Below are 27556 nucleotides of genomic sequence, written 5' to 3'. Positions count from 1 at the left end.
TATTTTTAACAAAACTGTAGCGTTCTCAATCCCAAAGAGATCTTTAGTAGCAGTTGGCATCTCAAAATAACAAATGTATTTTGCTCAAGCAGAAAAGAAGGGTGATTAGAAAGGTGAAGCAAAATGGATATCATGGGAAGGAAACCAGCGATTATGAAAAGCAGCAGCTATCAACTGCTGTGATTGTATAATGCTGCTCAAACTCTCCACCTGTAAACTATATTTTTCAGCAAGCAGATATTTATTAAATATCTTCCATTCTCTCTTCATTTAAATAGGAGGACAGAGAACATATATCTTCCTCCTTTACCGGATGGACGGATCACCCAGAACGCAAGCACATACCTGCTGCATGGTGGGTGAATGTAAGGCAGACTGGACCTGCATGGGGAGCTGGTTCCCAAGGGGCTGCTGCATGGTGAGTGGCTGGTGCTGCTGCATGTTGAGATGCTGGTGAAGAGGAGGACTGATCTGGAGGGGAGGAGGGGGAGACACAGCCATGTTTGCTATAGAGACAGTCACTGGCATTTGGTTATTCGGCTTGGGAGCTATGCTCCTGGGGAGACTGGGGTGCATGGCAGTCAGGTGAGGATTCATTCCTGGTTGTTGGTGATAGTGGGAACTTAGGTACAGAGCTGAGTGGGCCTGGCTGGGCCCATGGAACACGGACGGCTTCGAATTGATCAGCTGCGGAGGTTGAGATGTCTTAACATCAACGGGTTCACTGTAGCTCTGTTGAGGAAACAGACAAGAACAGAGTTACGAGACTGGCACACAACATGTTGACTTCCATTAGCAAGATGCTCTGTGAGTTTGCTCATGAACTTCCATTTGAATTAACACCATGTCCTATTCTTTACTGTCTTATCTAAGAACTCTGACATCATTAATTGTAAGGTCACTTATGCAAGATTGAACTTATTCTATCTCTTTTATAAAATCTGAAACAATCTACGATGACGTTTTTTTCCTTTGCTTAAATGCTAACTTGGTGACTTTTCTCATTATCCAAACAAAGAGGAAAGATCAGGGTGGGACGGATGCCATCATTGCTCTAATAGGAAATACATGTGTAGCTCACTTTGAAAGTAATTCAGTGTTGGAGTTCTTCTATTGATTATATGTTTAGTTTTTTTTCTCCTTTTTGTATTCTCAAAGAGCCTTGGCCTAGATATTTGCACAAAGAAATCAAAGCTGGTTGATGGAAATGGATATGGAAGCAAAGAGTTTTAAAATACCTTTCTGAAGTCATATAAAACCCCATTAATATATCTTCAAAGTAACCATAGAACTCATCTTGATTTTTTAAAATGTTGGTGATAAATTGTCCTCCATAATGAACAGGATAAAAATAATCTCTCTTAGAAATTTTAGACTCTATAATAAGTGAATATAATTTTGCCCTAATTTTTTTCATACCTTCATATGGCCACTACCTAATAATCTTTTAATTGACTTAAAAAAATGAGGCATCAGTGGAAGCTGAAAAGAATCAAGAATTAATCCTGAGGCATTTCTTTTTGGGCATGACTCTACCTGCTACTTTTGCTGAGAGGAAGAGGCTGATAAAACAAATGGTGAAAGCTGAAACCATCTGAAGAAAGAAATGCTAAAATGTCCTTCTGCAAAAAAAAGTCACTTTGTCAAAACCAGGTCTTGAGGATGCATGTATGCCCTTATTCTGTGACCTCGATGTCATGCTTATTCAGTTTACAAGTCAAAATGAGTCTTTTGTTTCTCTCAGCCCTGCAAAGTCTTTCTGAATTTCTCCTCCTCCGTACAGCACCATCATCTGACAGGCACATTAGGCAAACTGGTTCATCACACGTGAGGACATGAAACTCAACATAGGAACATAATGTCACAAGTCAGCCTATGACATTACTAGCAACACAATCATTTTTTCCCCAATAATGTAGGAAAATTAAATGAAAACCACAATAAGAATGATGCTGCATGTGTGTCTTGATGCGAGGAGCATAGCTGGTTAAATGAACTTCTATCCCATATACTCTCTTTAGAGAAAGCACACAACTGATTGATTGGCACCTGTAAAAATGTGCCAAACCATGGAAAGCTCGAGTACCACGAGACTGCGTACTCCACATAGAGTGTATAGTAAAGTGTACCCAAAGATTTCAAGCCCCTCTAAAGAATCCTGTCATTACAATTTTTTTTGTATGTTAATGTTGATGCAGCCTTCCAAAATAGGACTTTCAGACTCCATTTTCTATATTAGCATTAAAAATGTCAAAAATTGTTGCAAAAATTTTCAAGGGGAAGTTTTAGACCAAAGAAGTTTTATTAAATATAGTACCTAAAAAGTGCTTTCAATTAAAAAAATTAAGTCAATTTTTTTGGCTTCCATTTAAAAATTCTTATTGTTGATGTTCAGAGTAGTGAATAATTCAAGGAAAAAGTCAATGGGTTAATTCAGGCTGTGTAAACAGTGACTAGTTCTATATCAGAATAACATGTACCACAGTGATATGCCTCAAAAATGATTCCACACATGCCAAGAATATGTGTTTATTATGTGTTTGTGTTTAAGTCATCTGGGAAAGTGTTTTCATTGTGTTTGCATTCCTTTTCTTAGACTATTGCAGAAAGGCTAAGTTCATATTTAGTCACATACTACGTGAAGTCATACAGGAAAGAAATGATTACTCAATGACCAGATAGCTATAAAATTTAATACATGTTAGTGTATCTTTAGTTTTTGTTTTATAAATGTTTTTAATTCAATAGAAGAAAAATCACTCACACATCTCATAATATCAAAACTATGAAATATATGTAATTGTAAAATATTTTCATTTTTTAATTTCAGTAGCCAATAATTGCCTATTATCCAGTGGTATAGTATATACCACTTGTGTATGCACCTGCATGTGTATGTAAACAAAATGCACGGAGCTACATATGACATGTTCATACATACATATATGAACATCCCAGGAATGTAACTAAATACATTTGTTTAACTTAAACAAAGAAACTTATGGCACACTTTGAATGGAAATGACTAATCCTGGCAGGTACAGTTGTGTAGCCAGCAGCAGGGCTGGCTTCCTAGATTGGTAGCCAGTCCTGGCAAGCAGGTCCGGGCACAGCACTGTCTTCGCTCCCTGACACACACAGTTTCCAAATTGCTTTGTGGAAAAATAAAAGTCTTTTCAAAAGCCAAGGTTCTATGACAAAATACATAAGGAAACAGTATGTAAGGTTCAGTTGGTGCCTTTACATAGGAATTTCTCAGAGCCTTCAGTATGCTAATGTATGTCACGAAGCTACAAGTGGGAACCACAAAAATCTTTTCTCAGTGGGTCAGTTGATGACAAATGTCTTCAGTGAAAGACACTGGTGGAGGATAATGAATAAATGACACATATATTCAAAATGACAAAATACATTTCAATTTAAATAGTCATATTTCTTGCCTCACATAAGCTAATTTTTATTGCTTCAAAATACAAATTTAAATTACATACATCTGGGTGTAATATTAAAATAAACCATTGTATCATGTTTTTTGGAGTACTATTTGCACAATGAATTCTATATTCTAGGCTAAAAACAGCAACACAATTTTCTGAAAGAATTAGGAAGTTGGCAGCTCCCCAATTATAGCCTAAGAAGCTAAGGTGTGGACAAATTAATGGTTTTCCTCAATGATGAATTGAAAATAAATAATGAACCAAATTTTCCTGAGTTCCACTTTTTAAATAATAGCATGTGGTCCAGCATATAGACAGATGATAGATGTATAGATGGAAATGTAGACTTATAGGTACATGGAAATAGATTGCAACCTAATTTGAGATACTTTGGTTCCAACCTTGTGACGACTCTCTTTTCTCATGGTGATTAAACAAAAATTATTTTGTCTATTCAGTCATTTATTTGTCATTTATCTTCTCCAGACTAAAGCATGTAATGGTCAGTAATGCTAAATGTATTTTGAAATGGCAATAATTTTTAATCACTAAAAGTACTGTAGGCAAACAAATTAAATAGATTTCTAAAAATAATGATTTAGATAACACTTGAAACAATTTTTAACATGGGGGAAGAATTTTGAGAAGTTACATGTTTTCTCTTTACTTTCCAAGATGTTGAATGTGACAAGATAAATAACGTGTCTAGCCATGTGACTGACTGTCCATGGCAGGCATTCCAGTAGGGGTTCTTTCCCTGTATTCTCGATAATGTCCTGCATCATCAAGGAAAAAACTCTTCTTTATGATGGTGACTTGAATCTCTGTGTTTCATGCATCTGACATGTGCTAATTACATAGAGAACACACACATGTTTGTTGAAGAACTGAATGATTGCTCTCCATGCAGTCACTGTTGCGCTTGCTGAGACTCCTGATGAGACATGCTATTCCTCTACCAGGGGGTGAAGAGAGAGCTGAAATCTTTGAAACCCACAGACTATCAGATTGATCTTCTCCACTCTCTTCTCTGCTCTCAGCATGGACCACACCCTGCTGGAAGTGATGAGAACTTAAAACCCTTGTTAGCTCTGTCCTTTGGTTAGGTACTCTGCCCTTTATTCCCCACTGGATTCTGAGTGGATGTGGAGAGCAGCGAAGCGTACTCTGTGCTACCTATATTTCGAAAATTTGTATCATTATGTAAGGGTCCACTCATTTAGACAGGGAAAAAACCTGCGCCTAGCTGCGTTTCTGGTTAATTCTTAATCAGACTAAGACAACACACCATCTATTAATTACAACGCTATTCTATATTTTTGGAAGGTAAGAAGAATAAGTTCATTTTCCATAGCAAAGTGCCATGAATTCAAAATCTTATTAAATGGGAATATGAAGAAATCATAAATTTAATTTTCTCTGTCATTTTCTTCCAATTAAACTATGAAAGCAAGACCACAATTTTGCAAATCAATTATATTATATATGAAGATTTCCGTACTACTATCTATAAATTAGAACTATTTTCTATACAGACTAAATAAATTTTTTTCTATTTTCATACACATTAACCATGTTTATTTAGTGATATGTGGTTTGTGCATGTCACCTGACAAATGTGATTCAGCACTGTATATACAACTAGAAGTCAACCCTTGAATCAGACATTTTCATGTGAGAAATGTGTTCTTGCTATTGGTTTCTGAATAAGCTCTATTTCCTGTTTGCTTTTGGACCCCTGATTCTGGAAGATGTATTCTGTAACAAAATGGGGGTGCATGTATGGCAAGAGACTTTTGGGTCTTCTCAGTAGAATCTTCCACAAGGGCTACAGTTCTGTAAACCTTAAGATACTTTTTATTAACTAAGTTGTTGATTATCCAAGATAGTTTTGATCCCGTTTACTTTGTATAATGAAGATAATGCTGCAGAGTATAATAAATGCCCCTGTTCTGAGATGACAAGTGCTATAAAAATGAAAGATTGACAAAGCAATTGTTATTTAAAATAGCAAAGTATAAACACAAGGCATAAGATTCAGTGGAAGCAATAATAAAGGAATTGTGGAACCAAACAGATTAATCGTCCATCTAATTTGACTCTTGTTTTCAGCACTGACCAATACTCGATACGCTGGAAACAAAACGAAATTTATTTCTCTGACTCAACTGTGCATTGTTAATTCTGCAAGGAAAATCCTTCCCAGTCCTTGCAGGTGATTAACTTACACCCTGAAGCATGAGATTTTATTATCTTTAAATCACAATCTGGGCTCACAGAGCTGCAAATTGTATGTTAACATCATAAAATGGTCCACCCCATTTTGAAATTCAGACTCTATTCGTCTTAATAGTCTTCCTTGGCATGAATTCTATAAGTTACTTCATTCTGTAAAGAGAAATAATTTCTTTTGTTTTGAATTTACTGTCCTTTAATTGAACTGAGCCTTGTGATTCTTCACTATTGGTCATGGCAACAGAGAACTTTCATAATTTACTTCAATATTGTCCTATGCTGTACCTTAAAAGAATAGCTTCCATTGTCCTCTATAAATGTTGGCACTCCAGCTCAAGGTAGAAACAAAATCACATATCTGATGTATGACCTTAAAGTCATGAATATGATTACTGTTGTTTAACATACCAGAACATAGTCACCCAAACTCTTGTCTCCCTCCAGGTCGGCACTTATGAGAAGGGGTGTGCTTCTGTAAATAATGCTGCCTTTACTTGCAATATTTGGGAACTTCCCTACTAGGATTCTCCTCAGAGGCCCTAGGACACTGTTTCACATCTCCTCAGACAATCTTTTGTCTTTTGATAGTGAATTTGATTTTTGGAAACAGCTAATAGTCTCTTGAAGCCAAGTCTGTGGGCTATACCTGGGTGATGTTTGGGGAAAAGAATGAGGTGTGAAAACAATGGAACAAGATTGATTTTCTAATGTGGCTCATAAACTTTTCCTGACTAAAAGAGGAGTTTCAAGAATCTTTTGAACTCTGGGAGCAATAATAAAATCAGTTCGTATCCTCCCAAGTGACAACTTTAAATGCAACACTCATTTTGGAAATATAAATTCTGGTGTGTGTGGTAAAGTGAAACTAGTTCCAATTGTTTTAAAGTTATACATTGTTTTCAACACAATAATTTAGACCCATGTCTACGTATTCCATGGAAAAATTACATATTCTTAAGCTTTACTTAATAGCCTAACCTAAAATGATCTTAAGTAACATGTAAAAGTGTTCTAGGCAGGAAGACCTGGCCCCCGTGATAGCATATATTCCTGGCCCTCAGACTATTCCTAGTCTCTCCTGTCTAAGGTCTCGTAAAAACCATTTCAATTAAGAAAACTGTGTAGATGATTAAAATATATATATATATATATATAATTTCTTATTTTTATAAAAGAATGTATCCCAAAGCAAATTTTTATTATTTTAATGTCACTTTAAACATTTCTTTATATCAAACCAGCCTTGGAGACAAATTGAAAATATGAACCAGCTAAATTTTCAGTTATGTACAAACTCTTCCTAGTTCTTTGCACACCTATCAATAACATTAAACATAAAATTAATAATAAGAAGAAAATAGCTAGTATTTATTAAGTGCTTCCTGTGTTCAGGGTACTGAATCATGCAGTTTATACAGAATTCCTTATTTTATCTGCAGGAAAACCCTATGATGTAGGTCTTATTATCTTTGTTTGACACATGAGGAAATTGAGACTTAAAGCGGCTGAATAACTCGTACAAAGATGTGTAGTTAGGAAGCAGGACACCTGGAATTTGAACCCAGATCCACCAACCCCAGCACCTGTGGACTTTTCTGCCCTCTGATAATTCTTTCAGTGTGATGGTGGTGATGATACTCTGCCATTCCCTTGGATGCTCTGTGGAAGCTCAGAGGTCGAAAAGACCTTACCGATCTTCCAATCCTGATTCATAAACCTTTGCTTCCTGCTTTAAAATTTCTCCGCGGAAAGAAATTGTTTACCCAAGCAATTCAAGAGTTCAGCAGTGCCCACTGTTCAGATTAAATTTCTCTAGTTTGAAATGGCGTCTCTTTTCTTGTTCCAGAGTCAGAGAAAGAGGAGCACCAGTAATCACTGTCCTCTGTCAAATGTCCGTCATGAGCTTGAATCTGCCTGTGTTTTCCAGGCTTAGTAATTTCAAGTTGTTTCTTCTCAGTTCTACCTTCTGCCCTTCACCTTTTAGTCACTTCTAAAAATACTTTTTTTAATTTTTATTTTTCAATTACAGTTTATATACAATAGGATATTAGTTTCAGGTATATGACATAATGATTAGACATTTATGTAACTTATGAAGAGATCACCCCAATAAATCTAGTACCCATCTGACACTGTACAGTTATTACAATATTACTGGCTATATTCCCTATGCTGTACTTTACATCCCTGTGACTGTTTTAATAACTGGCAATTTGTACTTCTTAATCCCTTCATTTTTTTTCACCCATCATCTGGCAACCATCAATTTGTTCTCTATATCTATGAATTTGTTTCTATTTTGTTTGTTCATTTATTTTATTTTTTAAATTCCACATATAAGTGAAATCATATGGTATTTGTCTTTCCCTCTCTGACTTCTTTCACTTAGCATAATTCACTTGCTTTTGTGACTTTTTCCTCTGAAATCTCTCCAAGTTCTCTCTTTAAATTATAGACCCCAACAGTAAATAAATTATTCCCTGATCTGACCAGTGTTGTGTTTGTAATACTCTGTGCTTCTATTCATGTGTCCTTCGGTTCTGTGGCCGGTGGCTGGGCAGATGTGTCACTGAACAGGTCTAACACTGGCTGGCTTTGTCACTGGCTCCACGTGACCAAGCGAAGCACCTCCACAGCTAGCAGAGCATGGTCCAGAGCAGTGTTATCTAAATATTCTGTAGGCCCCAAATTCCTCTGGCTGGCCTCTGGTGGTAGGGGGCTGGGAGGTTGAGAAGCAGCCTTCTACCCCCGGCCTCATTTAAGCTGGGGAAGCTTCACTCTTAGCTGTCTAACATGTAAGAACTGGCGTAGACTTTTATCAGAGAAAACTAGAGGTCATAGTTCTAAAGATATAAATATTTGACAACCACCGAGACCAAAGCCCAATAAGCTTTGGAATGAGACATTAAGGAGTCTGCCACTGCCAGCCTCTCCTTACTGTGGGCAAATCATTTAATCTCTCTGCCTAGAGACTGTCCAGAAAATTGGGCTAAACTTTCCTTCATAGAGTTGTTGTGATAATGAACAGGAATATACGTAAAGTACCTTGTGGCTCGACAGCAAGACGCTATTTGTGTTTATGTTCTTATTGGAAAAAATTCAGTGTCCTGCTGAAAATGTGTCAGTATTGTCATTTTGACATATGGCAGCTAGAATATTCATTTAGTATGACTGAGCTTTTTTATTTTTGGTAGATGTCTATTTTATTCAAGCTTGGAGTGAGGTTAAATAATTTGCTGGATTAAATGGTATATAGTAGATTTAAACTAAAACAGAATGTGAAATATCGAAAGGAGAAAAGTATTATTAATCCTATGACTCAGTTTCATAGGTGGAGCCAATGTTCACAGGTTGTTTCTATTTTTGATTATGTTCCGTCAGAAGCAGCTAATTTTAGACTATAGTTTCAAACCTTTCAAGTATCATGAAACATTTTCCTTTGATCTGCTGTATTCATCTTCGTGCTCTCAGCACCTAGCCCTGTGCCTGACATGGGACAGGTGATGTGCATCCCTGGGCTGGATGCAGAGTATGGCCTGGCGTGGAAGCAGCTAGAAGTAGCAGACTTGACATGGATGCACATTAACGAGGGAAGAGCTATAGGCCTAGAGATGCAAAGCCTTATTTAGTGAAGCAAAGGCATTGCATAGAAAATAGGTATCAAAATATGTAGCTCTGCAGGAGTAAATCAAAGTTGGCAGCAAAATCTCAGGAAAGTAGACATGGTGCTTTGGCTGATAGAATATTTCATTGACCGAAGTGACCTGAGAAGAAAGAGTATTGCTAAGACTTAGGGGGCAGGGGTTGTTTTAAGGAAGTGGGTTGAGCAAACTGCTCGAGCCCATGAGCAGGGGAACAGGTCAACTCGGGTCTTGGGCCCTTGTAACTTATGTGACACTTTTCCTCTTTAGTGAAATGTTGATAATAATGCCAACTTAGAGGGCTAAGGTGTGAAATTGAAGGAACTCAGTCACATGAAGTGATCTTTCTAAAATAAAATTCGATTATGCCATCAGCTACTGAAACCCAGTTGGTGGCTTTCCTTTGTACTCAGAGCAAACTCAGCTCCTTTCAATGTCCTGCAGGGTCTTCGTGATCCGGGCCCTGCCATCTTCCTAACTTCATTTCAAACCATGCTTCCTCTGCTCAGTCAGCTGCAGCCACGACGGCCTCCTCTCTATTCGAGGGGATGTTTTTGTCCTGAGTCTTTGCACTTGCTGTAAGTGCTGCCTCCCTTGGGTCCTGCAAATTTCTATCTCCTTTTGGCTCTCAACTCCATTGTCACTTCTTCAAAAAGGGCTTTGCGGTCTACCCTATCGGATCCCTTGCTTTATTTCTATCAGAATGCTTAGATTCTCAAAGATCTTGGTCATTTATTAGTTCACGTTTTCACTGTTGGTCTCCTGGACAAAACAAAAAACTCCTTAAGTGCAGGGCATGAATCTACCTGTTCTTCGCTGTGCCCTCTGAACCTGGCACAGTGCTCGGCACAGATCACATACCCAGGGACACTCTGCCACACGAATGCGTGATTGAGTGAGTGGGCAACACCAGGGCTTGGCTGGTGCACGTGGTTACCTGAAATTGTAACTACGATTATCATGTAACAGTCTATGATGGTGTATTTAGATTTTTCAGAATAGGGAAATAACTTATAACATACTAAAAAATCATAACATAGAAGAATATAAGCATAAATATGCATAACTATTATTTTTCTTGTTATATCTTAAAATGAGAAAGAAATGGCTTCTTTTGATTTCATTTATATGTGGGATCTAAAAAAATCAAACAAATGCATAAACAAAACAAAACAAAACACAAGCAGAATTATAGATATAGAAAATGAGCTGATGGTTACCTAAAGGGAAGGTGTGAGGGATAAGTGAAAAAAATAATGAAAAAAAGGAACTGAGTAATGTGTATATCAAAAGAGTCACACAAGAAAAAAAATAAAATGGAAAAGAAATGGACTTTTACATGTTTCCATGTACAATGGGAGGGTAGGCTGGTAAATTTTCTGTACGTGCCTGCAGGGCTATACTGCAAATATCCACTCACACACAACATCAGAGGATCGTTTTCCTAACCTGGAGAGGGCGTTTATAACTTTCGCTCAATTTGTATACACACAATAGATAGTTGTACATAAATAGACACTCAACAGTTCCAGCAAAATGCCTACTGCCAAAGAGAAGAAAAACGTCAGAGTAAGCTGTAAAAAAAGTGCTTGGTTTTTTAAATGTAGAAATGGCAATTCGCAGCATTTATACAAATTGCCGTATACTGAGGGTTGCAACTCTGAGAGTGAATAGTAAGAAAAGTTGCAGCTAAGAGCAAATCTGAGGACACTTGTTTTGAAAGTAAAGGCTTAGTCAGTATTATAGCATTCTGGCAATCTGCATAGCATTAACCAGAGTGCTTTGTATTGGGATTGAGGCTTTATGTATTGATTTTCTTGGATGTAAAATGCTTTAACTAAAACTCTTTAAAAAATGAAATAAGATTTCACCCAAGATAATTTTTTTGAGCATTTAAAATTAAGACCCATTTACATTTTGAGCATATTAGTCTGAAATGACATCAACGTGACTATTGAACTCAATAGCTGGATGGATCTAATATTTTGCTTATTTTTTATCTATAATTTTACACACATTTTGTGAATTCTATACATAAACAGAAATGTGAGACAGCATCAGCAGAAAATATAATAGCTTCAAAAGAAGTTAGATAAATTAGACAGTGTCAGATCCACCACGAGAGAATTTAGGAGAGCTAGAAATTTTAAGTTTAAATAATAAATATTAAGTTTTCCCACAATGTCAAACCTTAAAGTGGAACATAAAGTTTCATTAGAACTGCTAGGATACTGAAATTTCTTATGCGTTTGTATTTTGTGTTCTCTTTTCCTCTCTGCATCAGTATATTCAATACATATATTTTCCCCTATAAAAAAGTAACTTATATAATTACTTTGGAGTTGTTAGAAGGGGAATGGATATTTGTGGATAAAAGAGATAGTATTCTCTGAGGGTGAATGGAATGAAGTCCAGAGCCCCAAGCCACACCGAGCCAAGTAACAGCCAGATTTGAACTTGAGAGGACATAGTGTCAAACACTTATAAATTCAGCCCTGTCTCTCTGAGGTTACCTCCCTGAGAAATCTATAAAGGGAAATATATCTTTAATAACCTGAGACCAAACAGTCAACTCTTGAATATTTATAACAGAAAGGACCAGTGTTTAAGATATTCTAAAGCATACATTTTTTTTAAGTGGTGCTTTCATGCAATTTTTTTGGCGGGGGGAGGGGAGGAGAGGAGGCAGGCTTACATCCTAATGATGCTGTAATGGGACTAGAATTTGACAGCTGCCATCCCTCAGCAAAGGTCAACAAGACAGGGTACTAGGGAAGAGGCAATTTAAGAGTGGGATATGGAGAAATAGAAAGTTGGCTCAGGATTAAGAATGTGCTGTGACTAACCCACAAAACCAATAATCCACAGGTGGACAATATTTCACAAAAGGCCCAGAGGATGCCGTTTCAGTCTTTTAGGTATGAACAAATATTTCCATAGCATATAGCTTTATTTAGGATTTACTTTTTCTTTTACAACAAAGAAGATTGTGCAGAAATGCTAAAGTAATCTTTTATGTTTTTAAATGACCATCATAGTCTGTAATAAGATGGCCATAATCTGTCACAATACCACACGATTGCACGTTACCTTGGATACAAGGCTGGCTCTGTATGCTGCTAGTTGCTTCAGGTACTCCTTCTTTGCAGCCTCGGTTTTCTTTTTATAGACCTGTGACAACAACAAAGAGTCTTAAATTAGAAAGTGCATCTGCTTTTGTTTCCAGAGAAGTACAATTCAGAATGATAATTGCACGCACGCGAGCTCGTACACACACACACACACACACACACACACACACACGATTATAAAATATAATAATATATCTCCCCAAAGACTGTGTTCTTTTCCTGAAACAGATTTGGTAATAAACTAGATAAAAAGAAGATTAACAATAGTAAGAATTTCCATTTTACATAAAGCATATGAAAGGATTTATCTGGTTTGCTTTGAGAGTGGAGGTAGTTTGCTTGGAAAGATACTATTGACAGAGGTTCCCAAGGAAACCACACTCGAGTATACAAGCCATTCACATTTATATAATGGGCAGATAATTCCACAGTGCTTTCAAGTCCTGCTGTATATGTACCATGCTAAATATCAAAACAAGGACAGAATTCAAAGATGACCAATTAAGTTCAATAAGTAAATCAAGGAGCTGTTATGGAGTTGGTAGTTTCATCACTATTTAAAAAATTTGAGCCTTGAAGTTCTGTTTTCAAAGACTCAGGAACTGGTGATGGCAGTCAAAGGCACATTTGGGAGTGCAAAGGAGACCCTGAAGGGCTGGCTGCATGCATGCCATGCCGTGCAGCCTACTCTGGTCATGTCCTTTCCAACAAAAACTCTGAGTGACATGACTCTGTGGACACCTCATGGTGAAGAGGTAAAAACGTTCTAAAATGAACTTCAATTTACAGAAGTTTTCATTTTCCAGAGGGAATCATCTTGAAAAGTAAAATCATCCTAAATTAGCAAAAGTACTGAAAAATGACTTGCTGCTATGCTAAAGGTCACATCACTAAGTTAAACAGAAAGGGGTTGGTTATTAGAGTTGAAAATGAAAGATTAGCAAAGTGAACACACATGGTAGCTACCATTAAGCTGATTCTTTCAAGTCTTTCGAGTCCTTTTTAAAAACACCCTTTTGAAATCAGTTTTAAAGAACAAAATGTTTTTCACCATTTATTGTGTAAATGGAAGTATATTTTCATCAATGAAACTATTTTAAATTTCCCACATCTTGAATTTTACAGCAGGGAATGAGGCTTGGCTAATATTTTGTAATGCTGAGCTCAAAAACAGACACAGATCAGTACTGAAAAGAGGCTTTGGAATTAGTCAGAATAGTTAAATATAAATTACATTTAAGAACCAAATATCTGCCAAAGTCGGCAGCAGAGGTCAATTTATGGTTTCTAGTGCTGAAAGTGGTTTGGTGAGCCCAGGCCCCACTGTGAAATTCAAGATGAGAGAAATATTATTTACTCATGAATATTTTAATTAAAACAGAACGTTTTACTTAAGGTAAACAAATGACTAACCTTGTCAACAGAATTATAAAGGACTCTGAAATGAATGTGCTAATTGTTCTCTCCTTTTAAGGAGGTCTTCAGCCTAGACTTCTATACTTGGCATGTTGATATAACGAAAGGCAATTATAATAAAGCAATTAAGAATTCGCACAATATTATCATATATTCATTGTGCCACCTTTACTAAATTCGAAACTAAAGAAATTTAAAAGAAGGTTTTTTTTTGTTTGTTTGTTTTTTCGTAAAAAGCCAACAAATCCTTTGCTTTAAGTACCAGAGTATTCTAAATTTACTGAGCTAATTATTGGCAGTCAAATTAAAATTCTTTTTTTTTGAAATTTACTTGTGAAAACGAATAAATGCTAGTGAATGGAAAATGCTTTTGAATAATACGACCCATGTATATTATATGCCCCGGGTTCAGCTGCAGTCAGAAACACCAAGCTTTCCTGCTTTTTATTGATTTTTTTTTAAATTTCTAGTTTTTCCTTCAATTTCTTCTTTAAAAAATAATTTCTATGTAATGGCCTTAAACTGGCAACATTTACATTTACTTTTGATTCCCTAAAAATGTTTCAAGAGGATTTTTCTCCAAGGGAGACAGAAATCCTATTCAGGACTTTAAAGTATTTCACTAAATACTTTGTATCTTTGATGGTAGTTTGCATTTGTATGCTCTGAGCACTTCTATCATGTTTTTAATCATATGCTACTTACTCCGAGCAATCCCCAGGCAGTTAACTGGAACTACCTTTAAATTCCAAAGGTAAATATAATACACTTGGGTCCACAGCAATGCCCAAAGCATTATTTCTAAGTGGCAGCAGATAGGACAGTTTACCAGATGGCCTGACTGTAGGTCCTATCATCTTTCTTGCATTTAGTTTCCACTGGAGCAGGAACTGTGTTACCACGGCATTATCCCTTTGTTGGGCTCTCAGTAGTTAACATCGCACAAAGTGTTAATGTTCCTGAAATTTGTTGATTGACAACCTCAGGAGAAAGATGGTTAACAACGTACTTCAGGCTGAATATGTGCCCGCTGGTTTCACTCGGGGATCGATGTTGTTATGGGATGCCTGACTAGCATTCAGAATGCCCTGTTTGCTACAAATGGCTCCCTATTGGCTATTGATGATTGGCTATGTGGGATCATCGCACAAGTGCCTAACTACCACTTTAAAAAAGAGTGAACTCATCACGTCACATTACGTGGATTGATGGATCCACTCTTTCCTGAATAGCTGCAGATGTTCAGAGGAAGGATGCAGAAGGATGCAGAAGGCGGTCATTTCAGGAGGTATAGTTCTGTCATTGTGTTTAAAGGGGTGGTTCAGCTCAGAATTAAAATCCAAGGCAGTTTCCCCAACAGTAATTTGGAACCTCCACCTCTGAGAACTACCTAATGGTTTCAGTATTACACACCCTGTACATCTTTCTAAAAATTTAAAGGATGCTTTAAAAAAAATTCTATATTTGTTGAAAATGTCTAAAGAGAAACCTCAAATGTATGAGAGAATGATAAAAATATGTAAGAATTCCATACACAGGTGAAGTAGGGGAAATTCTTACTTTAGAACAGATATTTAAAAACCATCAGTCAAAAGTTCCTCAAAAATGTTTCAAAGCCCCTATTTATGGGTGGAGAAAGGCTCCTACTTGCAGAAACCAAAGATGATGCTGACTGCCTTTGGCAATGAACAGCCCACTTCAATGATCAAGGAGGATGGGTCTGATTTATGTCAAAGTTAAGTTTGGGAAAGAAACGGTCTCTCTCTCTCAGGGAAAGACAAATATTTTAAAGATATGTGATTCATACAGTAAATATTAGTACTCAGTCGAGCTACAGAATGGCTGCCAAATGGTCTACAGCTGTTTGAAATAAAGTGCAAAGTTGGCCAGATGGGGATTTAAAAATCATAATACATCATTTATCATTTTCCCCAGCTCATCCAAACACTTTTGAATTCATCCTGTCCTAACTTAGTTATATGCTGTGGTTTGTTTTTCTAAGAAAGCTACCATATCCTATCTAAAGATTGCATCTCAGTGGTTAAACTAAAACATATATAATGGCTAAACTAAAACATACGTGGACAGACATCAAATAGCAATTTTACAGAATCCATATCCTGTTCATGTAATCTAGTGATTCATTGAATCATTTTTGAAATGCTCTAAATACCAGCATGTACACATGTTTTTATAAGCTAATAATCTCTAATTGAAATCAGCAGTTCAATATCAATGACTATAATAAACTCAAATAGAAAAAAATTCTAATACAATCTGTCATTTTACTCTTTTGCTCTCTGCTCTTTTCCCAAACAATCCACCCAACTCATACAAAAAAGCAAACTCTTATAAATACCATTTAATTCCTTCTTCCTTCCTTCATTTCTGCTTAGGCCCTTAGTTAATCTCCAGTTATAGTTTATTTCAACCAAGCCCTTATAGTAATAATAAGAAAAAAACATATTATTATAATTCTGGATTCTATTCAAATACTATAAAAAAAAAGTTAAAGACTTTTTTTTGGGAGGTTGACTTCAAATGTAGTTTTCTTTTCTCATTACAAATTCGTATTTATAGAAAATGCTTAGAAATACAGTTATGTATAAGAAATGACAATTTAACCACATTTCCCTGCCATATCCTTTAGAAATTAATGTTTGCAGCTTCTTTTAATGCTGTTATTATTTAGAACAGTGAGAGAAAGTACATCGGTATTTTATATAGAACTTACTCTTTAAACACAGTTAAACTTCATTTTGTGTAACTTGCTCAGCATTTTCTTAAGCAATCCAGAACTCAAAGAACTTTAAAGAGTAGTATTCAGAGGTTTGAAAATATTATACAATATGTGAAAAATCTTGCTGTCAATTATTTTCGGGGACCATCTGAATCCATCTAAAAGGTCTACACATTAACAGCGATAACCTATTTCTGGAATGGTAGGTATCAGAAACAAGCTCCTTTTCTGAAACAATGGGAACAAAATATATCTGTTCATTTATTAAATGAAGATGACTTGAGGAAGTTTGATGTCATTCGATTACATTTAACAATATATTGAATGTCTGATACGTGCCTGCTGTGGTGTGAGGCACTGAAGCTATATAATCAAAAAGAGCATTAAAAATATGCCTCTATCATGTGCGTTTTTTATGTTAAGCACTTTATGCATATTGTGTAATTCTCTCAACAGGAATGTTGCAATGGCATTTATTACCACCACTTTACAGATCAGAAAACAGACTAAAATGAGTAATTATTTTACCCAGTATTATTTTACCCAGTATTATAATACCCAGTATTATTTTACAGCAAGATGGGAGAACCATGGTGTGAATCAAATTGATCTGGTATGAAAGTTCCATGATCATTTACTCAATGATCCTCCTAGCTGCATGAGAACACCCTAGATGCCTTTCCAAGGCTCACAACTTCAGGGGTCTGCTCTCTTTTATCCACAGCTGAAGCCCCAGCTTACAAGGCAGTGCATGGTATATAGTAGATGCTCACGAAATGTTCATAACTGAAGGTATAGTCCCTAGTTTCAGGGTTTTCCTTTTGTGGGTCAGTCTAAGCATGAATGCTCATGAAAAAGTACTAAATTGAATCTTCTGTTTTAAAACAAATATTACTGGAAATAGATCATTTGAAACATTGATATGCAACCCACCAACCTCACACATCTTTACCAATGATACCTAAAGTACAACTGACATGAATGAGTTTTTTATTCAAATTTTCTCCCAACCAACATCATGGAAACTTTCAAGTGAAATGTCTGTTCCCACTGTCTATGAGCACAGGTTATTTCTATATGTGTACTATGTATGTTTATGCCGGCATGCGATAATCCCATTTACATACAAGTCAAATATGCTCACCATTTCATGTAATAATATTAATCGCTCAGGTTTTTATGAATATAAACTTTTCTTTCGTTCTACAGCTTATGAAATGGGCAATTGTTTCCCACATCCTTTATGCCTAGTTTTAACAAATTTGGAAAACGCATGCTGTTTATAAGGAAATGAACAAGATAAACACATGTGTGAATATTATAGTGCAACAGGATTTTAGTTAACCTTAAGTACTGTGGATATAAAACCCAAATTTTATCATAAGATAAAGGGGAGGAAAGAAAAACCCGGTACCATCTCGGTAGTGGGTGTGTGAGCACCAATGAGGAGTAAATGATTTGATTCCGTGGGCTCAGAGGGTTTGTCAGCTGCCTCGTAAGTATAATTCTGGCTCTTCATATCCCTGCTGCTTCTAATTTAGCAGGACAGGCTCATAATTGAAGCAAATTAACTATTTACACTTGCCACTTCTACCAGGGGAAGAGGACACAGCAGCGGGAAGGAATGAGTAGGAAATTACATTCTTCCCACTTGTGTCAGATCTCTCCTTATATAAACACATTAACAGTAATTTTGTGAGGCGTCAAACATAGGAATAAATACTGAGGGATAAAATAATGAGGTGTTGCTATTGAGCGAACTGCTATGGCTAATATCCTTGAATATGAATTATGCATCCTGAAAGAAGGCATATGTTACAGTATTCAAACATTTCCCTGCAAGTGATATCTGCTCATTAGGCTCTGGATCGCAAGGTAAATCTACTCTCCTCCTCCATCGACGACGTGGCCAGCTAGCAGTTACAAAAATACACTCCCTGGGCCCCGTGGGCTGCGGTTCGACTGTACCAAACCCTGACCAGGCCTTCCACTCCATTTTTAGCCTAACAGCATGTTTATTTAGTTCTTTGGCTGGAGCTTTAAAGCCATTTAATGTAATGTAAACAAGAACATTTTGTTTGTAATTTGCTAAATGTATTACAGCCCGACTGTGTCTCCAATTAGGAACTTAAGGTTCATTTGGTAATTTACATCTGGTTCTGATTTAAGGTGACTTTCCTTTTCCACTTAAGAGCTGACTTTCCATAGCTAAAAAGGACCCAAGAACCCTTTATAGCTCTTTGGACCAATCCCTTCTGCTTGAAAACTGGGCAGACTCTTTAATTTAGTAAGATTTCATTTGTTCTCTATTGTCAGCATGGACCCAGATACTGGACTTCGATGACGGGAATCAGACAATTCAGAAATAACGGGAGTAGACAGAAAATTTAACTGGAACCTCAGAAAGAAAAAAAAAAAAGATGCCGAGGACTGCTGAAACAGAGGAGTGCTGATGTAAAGGGTGTGATATTGTCACATTATTATTTTTCTCCCTCTGTAGGTTCCAGTTAGTGAAAGATAAGTAGAAAAGACCAACATACCAGCAATACTTATGTTTTATTTCCCTCTCTCCATCTGGTGCCTTTTAAACAACTTAGTATGCTTCTGAAATGGGCTCTCCATTGTCTTACGAATCATTAGCATTTAAAACCTCCGGTTGGGATCCCAAACACAATTCTACTCCCATTCCGGATTCAGCACCATCTTCCAAAGTATTAAAATGGAGAGATCTCTGATATGCGAAGTTTGTTCAGTGGCTTTGCTAGGAATGATTCATAAGGGAGATTTTGTGTTCCTGGAGGATTTTTATCGCTTCTTTCAGCTTCCTTTTGATTTTTCTTCTTAGAGAGATTCTTCACAGAAACCAAAGTACATATAGTTTCTCACTCACCATAGATTCTGAAAATAAAGATCTGCCCTCTGCAGTGGCTTCTTATTCCCGCCTATCCTCCACAATGAGGAAGCATGTGATATAAACACACAGCAGCTCTATTAGTCATGTTCCCTCTGGTTGGTAAGAAAACATGCAATTGTAATCTCACTAATAGCTGTTTTTCCTTAAATATTGTAATTTTCTGAGCCCCTAATAAGTCATCGATAATTTTGTCCATTTTTTTTCCAGTTTGTGTTTATCTTTGGAGCTGTTCATAATTGTGGGCTATTATGGCAACAGGATTTTTGAACAATTTGATGCATGAAATCCTAGCCTTCTACTCAAACCAGCTGTCTGCACAATGCCACTAGCAACGTGTTCTGTAACATGCACATTTGTCCTAAATTTTGAAGCTTAATGGTCTGCCTCTAATCTACTCTTGCAACATTCCTGTAAAAATACGTAGCAGTATGTGTACTCCCCAATTTGAATATTAAATGAGAGTAAAATACAATTAATTTAAGTTTGAAACAGAGATATTACATTATGTTGGCACAATGAGTCAACATAAAGAGAAAGAACAGGTGGTGATACACCATAATAACACTTTTGGATATTTTGCTGAAAGTCTCCTGATGCCCAAATGTGCATTCTAGGCAAGCATGTTCTCTTTGCTGGCAATTCTTGCAAATTCTAAGAGAAGGGCTGCCATATAGAAGCAAAGCAGTGGCCCATCTGATGCAAGATGCTCCCTTTTGTAAGCATGCCATCTGATTTCATTCATTAGACCCCCTCTCTGCTTGTCCCTGGGATGGGCCTACATCCTATGGGCATCATACATCATATTTCTTTTAAACAACTGGAATTGATTATGAAGTTGCTTTTTAATACCCAATGAGTTATGGAGGGTCAACTGCTATATAATTTCGTGCTTTATTTAGAAAACAAATGCTCTGGAAACCCCCCAACTATTTCCGTTAAGAGACAACACAAAAGTAGACTCATTGGAAATAAAATTCAGAAGAGAAAAAGGAAAACATTTTGTCATTGCATGTATATAATTTAAAAACCTTAAACATCACATCATAATCGTGATTGTGCCTCCATTAGAAAGGCTTAGCTCAATTTTGAAAGGCAGAATGGGAAAATGGGAGTAATTTCCTTTTTAACGTGAAAGTTGAAAACAGTGAATGTCATATTCTCTGGGTCTGTCAATACCTTATATGGCCAGATAAAAAGAAAGTGGAATATTATCTTAATGTTCTCCTCTTGCTATAATAAAAATAAAAGACCTTATTATAATAGAATTAGTGAATAAAACCTACAGGTTTATATTTGCTGCCTTGAGGAATCATCCCACTTTCATCATAAGAACTTTATTCTTTTCCACCCGAAATGTGGGTACAAGTATTGACTTTTTATGTTGATAATGTAAAGGACCATTTGTGGGCTACGGAAAACCTTTGTAGACCTCTACCTTTTAAAACCACTAACTAGTCTTAAAACCACATGAGTTCCTCTGGTGAATAATTAGGAAAAGTTACTTAGGGTCAGGAAGATAGATAAAAAGGAGTCAGATGGCTGGTAGTATAGGCAACTGATGTTTCTTGAAATAAAACTTTTGACAAAGTAGAAGTTAAGGGAGCTCAAATGAGCTATGGAACAACACTCCCAGCTCAGCTGCTGAGTCTGGGGCAGGGGAGGAGGCTGAGTCTTCAGAGGGGAGCTGTGTGTGTCCTCGGATGAACAGGAGTTGCTGCATAGAGTCCCTAAGGAGGGCAGTCACTTTCTGGATGTCTCCTCTGGGACATGTTATCACACAAAGTAAAAGAGTTGATAGCATTGAAGCCTGGTGCTAAGAATACACACAGGGATTATCCAAGCAGAGAGAGAGGTATGTCCTGGTTATCCAAGCAGAGAGAGAGGCATCATGGGTCGAGCAGGGAGGCATAGCGGTGACAGAATCCAGAAAACGAGGTGGCGCTGAGTTTCGCAATCAGCAATGTTCTATGGGTGGAGGGGCGAAGTTACTGTACAATTGCACTGTGAATGGCCAGCACCACTCAGGAACCACACCTCAGCACTGGGACTGTGAGAGCGAATGGGTCCGAGTTAGGATCAAAACCAGTTCTAAAATCCTGAAACAATTTTAGCGTTTTCGATAGAGTCATAAAACACAATGACAAATCCTCTCTTAATAGTGAGAAGGGAATTTTAATCAGATGGGCAGAGAAGGCTTCGGGGATGTGTTTTCCGTCCTTGAAGACGACTCCTGTGACATGGTGCTCCATGTGGTAGGCCTATGCTTTCCTATGAAGCCATTTCCTGGGGCTGGCAATCCTGAAAAGGGTGTAAGAAAATGTGTAGAGATTTCTGATTGCCAAAGACAGCTTTGGCTTACAGAAAAAGGGGGGTTGGAGAGAATTAGGAGGGGGCAGGTTCTACATTTCTTTAGTAACTGGTTTTACAATTACAACTATAATTGATTTCGTAGAGTTTGTTAGAAAGGAACTGTAAGTTGAGTGAAAAGTTCTAGTCATAGTAATTCTATGCACCAGCCAGGTAACCTTAGACATGTCATGGAAGGGAATGGAGACTCTGTCTTGTTTTCTGCCAAATCTCTAGTGTCTAGAACAGTGCATGGGGCACACAGTAAAGGCCCAGCAAATATTTGTTGAATGAATAAGTGAATGAATTTAACTATCTGGCCCATTTCATCATCTGCAAAAGTTGGACAGAAGTATCTGTAAGTATTGAGCAGAACAAATGAGATAGATCATATGAAAATGGTCTTAAAAGTATAAAACACTATATACATTATAGATGTTTATCTATATCCAAAACATATAGGTACTTCTGGATGCATATAGGTTTGAAATTTTCTGTTTCTCACATACTTCTCTGGACCTGATAAGGAGAGGTAAAAGTCTCTAGAATCAAATATGACAGTAATACATCATTAATGCAATTAATTCAGTATTCTGCAATAGCTAAAGCTGCATATAGCTAATTATTTCAATGATTATACTTTAATGATAATGCTTATGTAATTATTTCTCTGTGACAATGAAATTTTAGAAGGTGACAGTGGCAATCTAGTCCCTGGTTTAGAAATTTGAGATCAGTTTTGCTTCTTTGTTGAGGTGGGCTATACCTATGTGCTAAACTCTTGCTCTTGCTCCATGATTTCCATCCTCCTCAAGACGCTTTGGGCTGAGATGCAAAGTGTCTCATGTGGTCCTCCCTAAGCATGGACCTCTGCCCTATCACGGCAATACTTGAGAGAAGGAAATAAGTAGGCATCTGGTCCCATTTAACACAGCAGAGAAATATGGCGTATGTGGGATTGAATAACACACTGATAGCCCTTCAATTTGAAGTTCATTTAGCAAATAGCAAAGGGGTTTGATGACAAAAGGGTAAATAGTAAGTGCTGAAGAGAGGTATGGACAGTTTCAAAATGCTTTTAGTATTTTTTTAGTCTTTATGATCACATTGGCAGCATTAAGGAATGATGTAATCCTGGCTGGGGTATGTAAAAGTCCTTCCAAAAGTAACTACACTATATAAACTTTAAAACAAAGGAACTAACATTGCTATTTATAGAGGAGCAATAAAAGAATATAAAATTCTGTGAAAGTCTCCTGAAGTCTGGTTCTGATAGGCAACATTCTCAGCGTTAGTTCTAGTATCTGAATTCACCCAGTCCTCGCAAGCCATTTCTTTAGAGCAGATATGCTTTTTCAAATCATGCTGATTCCCACTTTATTTTGCATCTTTTCTTACCTGTTTTTGCTCTTCTCCTAAACCATCCCACATTGAAGCCACAATTTTGGAGACTTCACCGAAGGTAGCATTTGGATTTTGGCCCTTGATGGCGGCCTGAGTATCACGAAAGAACAGCGCATAGGCAGACACAGGCTTCTGGGGCTCATTGGGGTCCTTCTTCTTCTTCTTTTTGGGGGTTTTTGGTTTTTTCCCCATGTCAGAGGCAGGTCGCTTCTCTCCGCCATTGACCTGAAATAAAAATAAAATCAGAATTACAGAGGAACTTAGAAAATTTGGGGACAAATCATATTGTTGTTCTCCTTTGAGACTTATACAGACATTCATACAGATCACACAAACATACACAGACATCTCAAAGGGACATTTGGTTTTGTTGTCGTTGCTATTTCTCAGATGAAACTTCATATTTCATATAGTTTTCATATTCATCATTCATCTCTCTTCTGCCTAATTTACACAGCTTTAAAATAATATGATTGATTCTTTTTATTATATTGTTATACTATTAAATATTACCCCTTCACTCTCTTTACTTTTCCTTTTTCTCATTCAGGAAGCTGAATGACAAGCAGCATTATAACTGTGACAGCTGCAAATTCCTTTGGCAGTAACCTTAGTATATATATGAATAATCTTAGTTGTTTTCTTCTGGGAAGTTTATCCTTTTCTTCCTAATTATGAACCATGGTGGATAACATGTCCAATAAATAAAGTTGAGTGGCTTTTGATTTTGCACTCAGGTCTATATGATGCTTCTGGAAAAACCTAGCAATGCTCATGGTTTAGAGAATGACATAATGTGGACCCTGAATCAGTGCTGTCCAACAGAAGTTTCTGCAATGAGGGTGAAGTTCTACAGTCTGCACAATTAGGTATAGTAGTGGCCACTGCCACAGGTAACTAATGAGCATGTGAAATGCAACTAACATGAATAAGAAACAATATTTTAAATTCTATTTAATTTGAATTGCTTTAAATTTAACTAGCTACATGTGGCTAGTGGCTACCAGATTGGAGAGTAAATCTCTGGAAGCTATTCTAAAATCTAGATATTTCCGAAACAATTTTATACTCAATTGAAAAACAGATTCTATTTTCTCATTGGCCTCAAGTATGAATATTTGGATAATTTTAATTGTCATTCTGACGCAAGTGGAAAAAACACAATGTATATAAAACGTATGTAATTTGGAATATCAACGATATTTATATGTGATGTCACTTTACTCATCTCTATAGAAAGAGAGGTTTTGGCTAGGATTTCTTTCTAGCTCCAAAATGATGTGAATCCATGTGACTGTCGAGGAGTGCTGTCTCTGAAGGAATGCCTCTCCCACCATCACCGAGGCCCATGTGCACTATCTACCCCCCGAGCGCCATTATGACGGGACTTTCTGCACCTTCCCCTCTTATTGTGATCGCTGTTGCTTTTTTCTTCTCTGCAAACATAACATAATAGGTAGGTTATTTAGAAAATTGTTGAGCAGGGTAATTTATGTGAAATAACTGCCACTGTTGGAGAGGAAGCATGACATTCTGAGAGGCCAGATATGACATCAGAGGATCTAGATTCTCATCCTCTACTATTTTTAACTGTGCAGTCCTGGGCAAATTACGCGATTTCTCTGGCCTTCCATTTCTTCTACTGCAAGCTAGTTGCAGTGCCATTTTGTGATGTTCTTTAAAACTTCCAAATACAATTCAAATGTTAACTATAACATGGTAGAAGCTTCAAAAAAATCCACTGAATGAATGGAAAGAAATGACCTTACTACTGATTTGCGATGCCATACGGTCACAGTTTAAAAGATATGCCTAAGAACCAGAAAAGACAAGAAAATGGCTAAGTGAATTCTTTGTCTTTTATAAGAAAGCTATTTAAGAGATTATCATTTTAAAGTTGTCTACCGAAGCAGATCACACAACCTCATTGAGACAGAATGTTCTGAACTGAGCTTGCTCTGAACTGAGCTGACAAGCTAACATAAATTAACACTAGAAGATAACTTCCCCAGGATGGATCTGAGACGTGAGCCTGTCAGAGGGCTAGCATGTTGGAAACTGGGTTGATATTGGGCAAACCTGTATAATAGCTCTTCACTAAGCATGTAGGCAAATATGACCTATAACAGTGATTCTCAAATATGACTGCACATTAGAATCATCTAGGAAACTTTTAAATAATATACAGATGTCTAAACTGTTTTTACTCTACACCGATTAAATCAGAATGCCTAGGGGTCTGGGACACTGGCCTTAGTCTATTTCTCCAACCGCCATTTAAATACTTAAGAGACAAAATAAACAAGCTAACTTTCCCTTTGCCCTGAGGCTACTTATAGCCATATCTTTCTTCACTTTACAACCAAACCACCAAGTGGTTGTCGTGCTGGCTATATGTAGCTTCTGCAATTCACTTCAGTGTGCCTTCCCATCACTAAGCTCTCAGTAAGGTCACCAAGGGCCACCTAAATCTAATGGACTTTTTAGACTTCCCCTGACTTGATTTTTCACTGTGAGTGCCTTCCCTTCCAAAGATTCCATTTCCTCTCATAGCACATGTCAAACTCGTACTCATACAATAATTTATGTAATTAGATCTTCTTCAGTTCTACAGTGTAAGCATCATGAGGAGAGGTCCACTTCTAGTTTTGCTGACGAGCAATTAATCATGGTTCCTGACACATAGTAAGTGCTTAATGTTTGTTATAGTAAGAATAAAAATAATAACAAAATAATAATACAGTTCCAAGAATGAAAGAATCAAAACATAAATGGTTTCTGTTCAGGAACTCAAGGCTAACTAATTTACCCGAGTACTTTAGGACGATAAGAGAATATGTGGGAAGACAGAAAACGTGGATAGATTTTTAAAACGCGTTTGACTGGTTAATAGTAATTTCTCTGGGTTATAAACCTGTCTTTAGGATTTCCTTCTTTATATTTTTTGTAATTTCCAAATTTCGTAAACATGACCATTCCTATTTTCATAACAATAAAATGTTTACTAAGAAAAAAAATAAAGAGTCAAGAAAGTCCACAACGAGGAAAATTAAAAACAGAGTGATCATGCTAGGAGGTCACATTTCACCAAGAATTGGGAATATTTAGAAACAGAAACCAAAGTGTAAGGAAATGAATGCTTATCCATAGGGAACACTTACCTAGACTCATTTTAAATTATAATTTAAAAATTAATGATCTGACACATTGAAAGCTCCATGATTGCAGATTATATGAATCTTTTGGAAAATAATCAACTGTCATTCATAAAAATACATTTCCTATGATGTAATGTAAATATTCTTAGTAAAAGATTTCCTCAGATTATTTAGTTTCCCTCCTCCATTGTCCAGAGTCGTGTTTGAACTGTGGATCTTCATGCTTCTTTTCTTTTTAAATTGGTATTTGGACAGTAGGGTGCAAGTTTTAGATCCACTGGATATATGATGCCTGGCTGTAACAGAAAGGTGGACAGCTATCTTTTTGTGTTGGATGGACAACATGGCCCTACTTTCTAGGGATGACCCAAGGTGGCAGGAGAACCTGTTACTGCCAGTAAGAAGCTCTAAGTATCGAGTGCATGAAAACCACAAATTATCTTTTAGAGGCAATATATAGCAACCACATAGGAAACTCTGAATAATTCCATGCAACCAATCAATTCAGTTCATTGTCTGGAGGCTTTCCCTATGTTCCTGATTTGTCCTGTAGGGTTAGCCAGATGCAGTCTTTTTTCAATCTCAGGGTTTCATTTAGTGGAAACAAGCAGTTTATGACTTCTGCCTCCACATTTCCACGGCTCAGGAGATACCATTTATGTATTATGGAGCATAACCCCGGAGCTTCAACTGTATCTCTGGTTGAGAATCTGAGAGGCACTGAGCTGTGAAGCTGGGGCGTCATCCCCCATTATGACCAGACTACCAGCCAGTCTCATAACATTACATCAGCTTTGCTGCCGCGCCTGAAAGTGAGAGCGTATTGATATGCCTTCTTTTTAAGTACTCACGTGAACCTCAGTTTGAATGATCTGCCATGCAAGAGAACTAGCGAGAGGACCAATCGAAAGAGTACACATAAAATATTAATTTCCCAAGATTCACCGCCTTTCTATCTGTAATTAAACCAGATCACTAAAACTATATTTTCGGATCATAATATTCTGACCACTTATAGAATTGCCCTCATAGCAGTGAACTATGATTCAAGACAAGAGGAGAAAATAAAAACAATGTAGAAAAGATTCTTATTTTTTTTTTTAAAAAAATAAGCTTTGAAGAGACTCATTTACT

At 36.9% G+C, this 27556-nt stretch overlaps 1 protein-coding gene across 6 annotated transcripts in view; it reads right to left on the bottom strand.

The window, feature by feature from the left end:
* TOX (thymocyte selection associated high mobility group box) overlaps nucleotides 1–27556 on the bottom strand; it is a 279705-nt gene that overhangs the window by 9273 nt on the left and 242876 nt on the right. For all 6 annotated transcript variants that reach the window (XM_016120466.2, XM_016120471.2, XM_016120472.2 and 3 more), the window contains exons 5-7: nucleotides 23259–23489; nucleotides 12404–12484; nucleotides 346–732 (exon numbers count right to left, since the gene is read on the bottom strand). In XM_016120466.2, coding sequence (XP_015975952.1) covers nucleotides 346–732; nucleotides 12404–12484; nucleotides 23259–23489 — 699 coding nt within the window. The remainder of the gene's footprint in view (nucleotides 1–345; nucleotides 733–12403; nucleotides 12485–23258; nucleotides 23490–27556) is intronic.

The sequence above is a fragment of the Rousettus aegyptiacus genome, unplaced genomic scaffold, assembly GCF_014176215.1.
Source record: "Rousettus aegyptiacus isolate mRouAeg1 unplaced genomic scaffold, mRouAeg1.p scaffold_m13_p_15, whole genome shotgun sequence".
Classification (NCBI taxonomy): domain Eukaryota; kingdom Metazoa; phylum Chordata; class Mammalia; order Chiroptera; family Pteropodidae; genus Rousettus; species Rousettus aegyptiacus.
Note: the sequence above shows the minus strand (reverse complement) of the source record. Positions and strands in the feature narration are given on the sequence as shown.